The sequence below is a fragment of the Nestor notabilis genome, unplaced genomic scaffold (genome assembly GCF_000696875.1).
Source record: "Nestor notabilis isolate BGI_N333 unplaced genomic scaffold, ASM69687v1 scaffold2629, whole genome shotgun sequence".
In the NCBI taxonomy this organism is placed as follows: domain Eukaryota; kingdom Metazoa; phylum Chordata; class Aves; order Psittaciformes; family Psittacidae; genus Nestor; species Nestor notabilis.
The window spans coordinates 77306-86488 of NW_009943068.1; the positions used below are offsets into that span (position 1 = coordinate 77306).

Sequence of the window (9183 nt, forward strand, 5' to 3'; positions counted from 1 at the left end):
CTGTAGAGCCTATTCCAAAGCCTGTTGAAGGTAACTGAATACAGTGGTGCTTAAGCCAGCAAGGTCTTCTTGCTCTATAATAAATACGGTATTAAAAAAAAAAAAAAAAAAATCACTGTAACTGACTCCTTGCCTTGAAGTCTAGAAAAAGCAGAACACAGTCTTCTCTTGTTTCCTCTTAAGAAAGTACTTCTGATAAAAGGGGGTGACCTTTGAACTCAGATCTTGCATTTTCTGTGATGATGTAGACTATGATTGTTGCCAAATTTTCCAAGAGGAAAAACCAATGTTTTGTAGAATTAAAAAAGTATAATTCATGTTCTGTTTCAAACTTCTGTCTCAGCTGAATTAACAGATTGATTTAACCAGGATGAATTAGATCACAAAGGATGTGGCTAAGTATAGTCAAAATATTTTTAAATGAAGGGTTTGATCCTGCAAAGCCTTGTGCACGCTCACTTCCCATTGACTTCTGCGCGACCTGACAGTGTTGCCCACTTTTCAGGTTTGGTCTACAAAAATATAGTGTTTGCAACTGTAGCTAAAATATTTGTGAAAGACAAAAATATTTGTGTAACTAAAACATTTATTTTTTTTTTACCACCAGGGTTTTATGGAATAGTTAATTCAGCTAAATTATAGGTAAATTTTAGGACAAAGGTATACAGAAAATGCTTATTGAGTCTCAGTGGGTTGCCCTGTTAATTTACAAGATCAAACTAAAATAAATAAATAAAGCTTAACACTAAAAAGAAGATAATTTTGGTAAGTTTGAATTGCTAAAGTCCGTTTAACACTAAACACGATTGCCTCAGTTTTGTTAGAACAGATGCATGTCTAATTCCTTGATGCAGTTCATGTGCTTGAGAAACTCACCTTTCTTTTCTTGTGTTTTGTTTTGGTTATGGGGTTGGTGGTTGTTGGTTTTTTTTCCCTTTTTGTTTTTCCACCAAGTCTTTTAGTTTATGTCATTGCTTCTTCAAGTTTGAGCTTATGAGCATGCTAAGGCACTTTCATTTGTAAGCCAACCTGAAGTTTTGAACTGAAGTCTACCTTTTGTGGTTATTGATGCTTTGTTAAAAGACAATCACACATGCAGTAGGGTCTAAAAAAGACAATATTTGAGTGTCCAGACACTCTCAAAGCATTAGATGTTTTTAGGCTTGAAGAGTAGAGACATGTTTTTGCGAAAGTGAAAGGAAATTCAGTTTTCACACTTTGTGTTAGAGAATGACATCGTGCAGTGTAACACCCAAGACGGTATCACTTTGTTCATTCATTCCAAAGTAGATAGACATTTTGAGAAACTTAGGTACTACTCAAATTAAAAAATGATAAAATGAATAATTTACCTAGCTGTTCACCAGCCTGCTCATCCATCTGGTCATCAATCCAACAATTCATGTAACATGGAAACCTTCTGTCAGCAGACTTTATAAAGATGATGAGTAAAAGGGTAGCTTGCTATAAAAATGGAACAGGATGAACTGATGGATGAAGGAATAGATAGATTTATCAAAGCGACAGCATATAGAATAGCTGTCTTGCCCATATGAGCTCTTGGCTTGAGCGAGGTAAAATGAAACACTTTTTGACATTTTTGAATTCCATAGATTTGATATTCCTTTGGTACCACTGTTACATTATTTATAATAATGAAATAATTCATTCTTGGGAAAAAAATATAACACATCATCTTTCTGAAGTGGCGTCATTACTGGTTTTGGGGTTCAGTTCCTGTAATTTTTTATTTTCATAAAATGGTTTAAAGTATTTTTAGGAGCCCTGGTAATAAGCAAAACTTTAAACACTTTTAACTTCTCTGAGATTATGTATGTGAGTAAAAAAAAAAAAAAAAAATAAGTATTAGTCCTAAATTGTTCAATTAAGTAGTCATACTTAAATTATGCTAAGGCACAGATGTTGCCAGTTCTGCAACTGGATGAACTAATAAAGACCCAGAAGCATCTGATTAAAAGGACTGATCCTGGAAGTCCTTAATTCTTCAAATCTCTCTTACGTATATGTGAAGTCTTGTTGATGTAAGTGACTGTACTTTTGAAGCAGAACCTGTTAGCATGAATTAGGATTTGCAAAATCAGCCCAAAAATCTCTCTTAGAGTTATGGAAAACTTACACTTCGCTAAGATTTCTCTGTAGTATTTTTGATTGTTATACAGTTTTCGAAATGAAGAAGTCACTGAGAGAGCAAACAAAAAACCGAGAGCTTGAGTTATTCAGAATACTTACAAAACACCTCAGAAACTTAAAGTAGGCTCATAATTTTTCTTTCATATGACACTAAAATAGCAGTAGGAAGAGTTCTCTGTGGAAAAGAAGGACTGGAATTCTGCAACCCTTACATACCTAGTAGAATTTACTAATGTAAACAGTCACTCAATAAAATTCAGTGGCCAAATAAATTTTACTTAGGGTAAGTAAGGGCTTCAGAATCGTATCATCAAAAGAATGATTAGAAGAGACCTATGGTGGCAGAATTGTGTATTCACTCAAGAGTCTTCTCTCATTTCACATGCATTTCCCTGTTGTCTTTACTTATGTGCCTGTACACTATCATAGAGTGAAGAATGAGGAATGTAGACTGTAGATGGCTCCAACAAGTGATTGTTCTTTTAGCAAACACAGTTCTGGTACCAGGGCTGTCTCCAGTATTAACCATATGGTGCAGTGCATGAATCCTCGTCTGAAAGACCACTTAACAAACAAGGGTCCAAAAGACACAAAGTTCTTTTTTTTACTGGAGTGGGGCCCCTCCTTGATGTACACTTTCTTTCAGCATTAGAAGATGCAGATGAAGACCCAGAAATGGAGACATGATCTCTTTTTCAGCCTCAGTATACTCCTTGTTCTGGAAAGTAAAACATGAGATATGACAGACATGTCTAAAGCTGTGCTATGAGCTTGGGTTAGAATAGATGACATCCTTAGGAGAGTTGTGATCCTCCATTAAAAGTCAGGGAATCCCTTTTCTATCATGACTTGAAGAGATCTATCTGAAACTGCTAAAATTCCTTTCTCATCATGACCCACCCCTTTTCCCTTTGGTAGAAGATAAAAAAAGATACAACACTGATTCAAGGGGAGAAAGGAATGGCTTTGAATAGTCAATACTTTCCCTTCATTTTCAGGGATATCATCTCAATATTAGTGAAATAACTTGTTCTTTACTCATCTCACCTCTACCTTTTGGCACTTTTATCATGAGTGAGGTGGGAAGGAGAGAACAGTAGTTAAATGTCTGGGTACATAGGGGCAGGAACAGTATGGAAAGACATACAGTGCTAGAGGGAAGTAATATATGAGGAGAAGGGAAAAAGGTGTAGTAAAGAGCTGACAGCATGTCCATTAAAAAACACAAGACAAAAGAAAAGCAAACTCCGAGGACGTGGTATATGAGTTTGGCCTTCTACGGTGTGTAGTGGCATGTGCTCTAGCTCAGACAGGAGCTGGCCTGAGAGGGCTGAATATTTTGACAGATGATACTGTTATTGGATCCTATTTTCCTCATAGACAAGAAGAAAGGCTTTGTTTACATGCTGAGGATGCGTGGCTTCAGTGCATGTTTCTTGATGTTTTAATAGACTTATGTTGCCTCTGGTAAGTTTAAAACCTCCTGAGATGCAGACTATCGCATCAAGTGTTTCAACACTTTCCAGGGGAAGGATACCCTCCATTTTTATTTCTCATTTCTTCATCAATGCAGTTACTCCACCCTGATCAAGTCCTCATGTTTCATTTACAAATCTGTGGGTGAGGAGCACAAGGGATGTGCAGCCCACCTCCATGTGTCAGTATGTTACACCTTTCCATACACTTTTGCCTAGTTACTTAGGGCCCTCTTTGGGGACAGGAACTCCTTTCAGATACATTTCTTCTCTTGTCCCCATTCTCTTCCCCATGGTCCATCCTGTCACCATAAGATGATGCAACACCGCATCACCACTTGACTTCAAGACCCGTCACGACGACCACCAAAATTGGTGAGCTCCCCCTCGTATTTTGATCTACTGTAACCACTGGCTGTGAAAGAATGAGCAGTGGGTTATAGGCTGTGCTTTGTTACATGGTGGCATTTTGCACCTCCCCTCAGGGCGGACTAGAGAGAGAAAGTGGTGAGTGAGAACTGGGGAGCGGGAATGGGATGGAACATGATGCAAACTTCAGAGTAGACATTTGAATGATGATTGACTTGATGCTGCATTGATAACCCTTCTGAACTCTGCCCAGTCTGACTGTCTGTTGATTCAACAGATTCTAAGTGGCATGCCCCTAATTTTCTGAAGAGCAGTGAAATTATAGGCACTGCCTTTGCACTGCCTGAAGCAATTTATTTCTTAACATAGCCAACTTAGTGCAGCCTGGGACATAAACAGTATCCATAGAGCAGTCCAGGCTGAATGTGATTTAAGTATCCTACAAAAATAGGTGAATTGGCAATTGTTACTATATTTATTTTTAATAAATATATTTTTCATTACATATGATATTAGGCCACTCCTAACACTCAAGGTGTGATCTTGAGTAAACCACTTAACTTGTCTACATTTGAATTTCACTGTCTGTAAGAGGGGAATCACATATAACGCATTATGGGACTTAACATCTGAACCACTATATTACCCTCGCTATTTCAGAAACTTTGCTCTTTCAGAGACATCACAAAAGCTTGCATTTGGTGTTTCTTGGGTTTAGATCTATCAGCTTTCACAACAGAAAACTTGCAGGTGGAAGATCATTATGGATCCTGCCTTAAGATTCTTACACAATCCTTATATCACCATGGTTTTTTTTTTCTGATGTGGTCCTCAAGCCACCCCTTAAAACCCTTGCACTATTAGAAGTGGCTTTATGAGTTAATCCCACCCTTTGACCATTCAAATTAGAAGGTTTATTTAGGGGCTAAAGCTTAACAGGTACTGCAATCTGAACTGATAGTAGAAAATAGCCACATATTGGAATGTTATTTGTAGTTTAAAATGGGTCCAACTCTAAAAGAGTGGGTACAAATTTCTGACTGACTCAAAGCTCCTCCAGAGTTTTTGATGTGTGAATGGATGCTGAGGTATGAGGTTCAGTTGTAGCTGTTCTTGCTTTTAGGCTAATCTTCCTTATCAATGAGCTTTAGGCAGTACATTTCCAGACTGTTTCTACAGTCATCATAAACCAAGAATGAATCTACTTCTTTGTTGTCCATCACTTCTGGCCAGGACTCAATGTAAGATGCAAAGTGAAGGAAATGTCTGGCAATAATGTTATTCACCCCCCTTCACTAGGACGACAGTTAACGATCTTCAACACCCAGGCGCAAATAGCCATAGGAGGGAAGGACAGAGGGCGTCTCTTCCAAGGCCAGCTCTCCGGTCTCTATTACAATGGCTTGAAAGTGCTGAACATGGCAGCAGAGAACAACCCCAACATTAAAATCAACGGAAGTGTCCGACTTGTTGGGGAGGTCCCTTCCATCTTGGGAACAACACCCACAACCTCCATGCCACCAGAAATGTCTACTACAGTCATGGAAACCACAACTACAATGGCCACCACTACAACCCGAAAAAATCGTTCACCGCCCAGCATCCAGGTGAGTCAATTAGTCTTTTGCATTTCCTTAGCTTCTTAATTACTCTTTTCTTTCGCTGCTCACTTCTAAGTTCACGGGAGCCATGTTCTCTGAATCATGCTTCATGTAACTCTTTATTTTAACAATGTTATATAAAGTAAATCACCACAATATGTTGTCCTGTGTTGGTGAACAAACAGCTGGATGAGTCATTATGGCACATGTACGTGATAATGGGGACAGATTTTGCTCCTGTTGTACTGCAACCCCATTTATGTAATTAGTATTGCCCCAGTGTGAATGAAAACATAATTGTAACTATGTTTCTGCACTTGCATATCTGGGGAAATGTATTCCTATGAGAGTTACGTAATGGGGGGTAGGTGTATAGTTATTTATTATTACAACAGTATGTACTGCTACAACAGTAAAGTTCATAATGGGGAGAAGAGCAATGGAGCATTACTTCCAGGTAGAGCCATTTTTCATCTTCCTTTTATAGCCTTCCTGTAGAAAATTTTAAAAGAACGCTATCAAGATCAGTTTCTTGCAAAATGCAGAAGTTCCAACATAGAGCAGATCCAATGTCTTTGATAAAAAACATTTCTACAAAAAAAATGAATTTCAAATGTTCTGGCTTAATTGTGCTAATGTAGTGTTTAAAGTCCTAAAAATGCAGTGATTTTTGAATCACTTGTGTAGCAGACAGAATATGGTACTGACTAGAAATAAACACCTTCAACTGGCTCTCTTTGTCGGTGCAAAGAATCATGTAAATAACCAATCTAAGCAGTGGATCAGATTTTTAAAATTGCTTATTTCAGTGGCGTACTATCATGTTATCAACTAGGGTGAAACATTTGTTTTAAAATCGTTAGTTACATCAGAACCTCAACCTGTAGAAATTTACATACTTTCATTGACACCAGCATACACTAGCTGAGACACTGGAAATGGTTATTGATCTGTGTGCCTTTATTAAACCTCCAGAGAAAGGTATATTGTTGTCTAGTTGGAGAAAAAAATAAATTATTTCATCTGCTTCCCTGAAACAATTTCTGCTGCCTGGAACAGAAGATCTTAACAAAATCAAGGATTTTAAAACCTGTAATCATACAAGTTGCATGCTTGCTTTCTAACTGCTTCAGAAGGTTTAATCGGTTATTGATTGTATTTTTATATATATGACTATTTTCTTCATTTTTTATTTAGTCCTGGTGACTTAGGGTAAGAAAACACAAAAATCATCCTCTTAATCATGTAAGGGGTCATGCCTGGACTATACACCTGGAATATTTTGTCTAGTTCTGAGCTTCTCAGTACAAAAGAGAGTGAGCTACTGGAGAGAGTCTAGCACAGGGCTTCTGAGATGGTTAAGGGACTGAAGCATCTCTCCTGTAAGAAAAGGCTGAGACACCTGGAACTGTTCAGCTTGGAGAAGAGAAGGCTCAGGGGGGATTTTATTAATGTGTATAAATACTTAAGGGAGGATGTAAAGATTGACAGAGACAATGCCAGAGACAGGACCAGAGGCAAGAGACACAAACTGCAGCACAGAAGTTTCCATCTAAATGTCAGGAAACAGGTTTTTACTATGGGGGTGATGGAGCACTGGCACAGGTTGCCCACAGAGGTTGTGGAGTGTCCATGCTTGTAAATATTCAAAAGCCATCCGCACATGGTCCTGGGCAACCATCTTTGGGTGACCCTGCTTGGACAGGGATGGGGGTTGGACCAGCTGACCTCCAAAGGTCCCTTCCAACCACAGCCATTCCGTGCAGTACCTCTGGCTGCAGTAGAATTTACAACTATTGGGGTAGTTAATTCCAAGCCAAGGTTTAACACTGCCCTCTTTGGTACTCTGTAAATCTATTTGGCAGCAGGACTGGGATTAATTGAACCTCAAATACCAAACAGGTGATTTATAAAGTCTCAGCTAAGTGAGGGGAAATTACCCCAGGTTTGGTCACTGTTTGTCATAAACTTTGAAAGAATTACAGTTCCTTTTCCTCAGTGGCTAGCTCTAATTTTAGAGCAAGTCTTTGTATGGTTACATCTCCAGAAGAATAAAGTCTGTGGTCCTAGTCCTGCTCTTAGTTTATTGGAGATTTTCTATAATTTATAAAGGCAGCAGATCTGTGTTTAGCTATAGCAGTGTAGCAGAAAGTAGCACTGGACTTTTGTGGGCTGGGTCAAACTGGAAATGACCTTGACTTACTTGAAGAGGAACTCCTCCAGAAAGCTTCCTGTCTAGCCTACATGGCAGTTCACTCAGCCTGTAGAGACCACTGTGTGCTGAAAGAGCATCAGGGAGATTTAATAAAGTGTCAAAGTGCTTCTAAAAACATGGTTAAGAGCAGTGATTTCCTGGATACACATGCACCACAACAAATGGCCTCATCTCAGTTGATATTAAAGCAATAACTCTTTGACACTTTGTGCTGCCCACTGAAAGAAAGATAAAGGTCAATATGTACCTCCATTACAACTTTCTGCATTTTAATATCAGGCCATTTTGTTGCTGTGGCAGCACAGATGGCTTGCCTTTCTTCCTTACTCTTGGTAGAATTTGATGCTGTCAGCTTAAGTTGTATTATTTGTGCGGAGAAAGTAAGAAGGGGTTGTCTTTTTCTGTTCAGGCAGTGTCTCCAGCTGTGGTTTTCTGATGCCTAATGGTTATTTTATCTCGCTTGTGTTCAACATCACCATTGTCAAGCCTGCTTATGATTTTAGATCTAAGTGGTGGAAAAATCTAATAGAACAAGTTTGTTCTTTGGGGAACATAAAATATAGCTACCTAAGGCTATGAACAGTACAAGTACAGTTAGTTATTACCTTGCTCCAGCTTTCTCTTCTCTTCTCTTCTTCTGCTCAGAAATAAACAAGTTTTCTTCACTTTCAAGACCATTCACAGTTTAGCCTCTTTTCTTCCCATTCTGATCAGCATGATTCAAGCACTTTTTTTCTCACTTCTTAGATTTGATCATAAGAATCTTTCTGCTTCCTGGTACTATCCAAAAAGCAACAGCAGATTATTTTTCCAGTCCCATTGAAATGTTTCTTTTATCACGACTCATGTCAAGAAGTTGTCAGAGGTGAGGCTAATGATGGTCTAAGACAGCTGTTTATCAAGTCATTCAATATTGGCACATTTATTGTTTAATTATCCATTTTTTTCTGTATCCATGTGTGAGATCTTGGATACCACACATGGGTACAGAAAAATGTTTATGCTTGGACTGAAGACTCCTTGAACTCAAAATGCACTTTTTATTCTTCAAGTTTACACTACTTAGCACAGAAGGGTTCTGGCCCATTGTAGAAATACCAATCATGATACAAATAAAAGTAAAGCATCTAATACAAAACAGCAAGAATTAGGATAAAGAAGTGTTGGTCGTACTGTATTAGAAGTATTTGTGCTGTTTGTATTACTCATCATCATACGTAATTAACTAAAACATCTCTTTTTTGAAATGCATATAAAGCTTGTGCAGATTATCAAGTCTGTAATCCCAAAATGATACAAAATCCAGGGGAATTTCAGTAGTATTTAGATTTACACATCACTTGTTAAGGAAGTACAGAAAAGCATGCTAAAA

At 38.2% G+C, this 9183-nt stretch overlaps 1 protein-coding gene across 1 annotated transcript in view; it reads left to right on the forward strand.

Moving 5' to 3' along the window:
• The window catches only part of LOC104411308 (neurexin-3-beta-like), a gene marked incomplete at its 3' end in the record, with an annotated part of 37824 nt that extends 32222 nt beyond the window's left edge, over positions 1–5602 (forward strand). The window contains exon 5 of the mRNA XM_010021697.1: positions 5295–5602. Within this exon, the coding sequence (XP_010019999.1) occupies positions 5295–5602 (308 nt within the window). The remainder of the gene's footprint in view (positions 1–5294) is intronic.
• Between the last annotated feature and the right edge of the window lie 3581 nt (positions 5603–9183).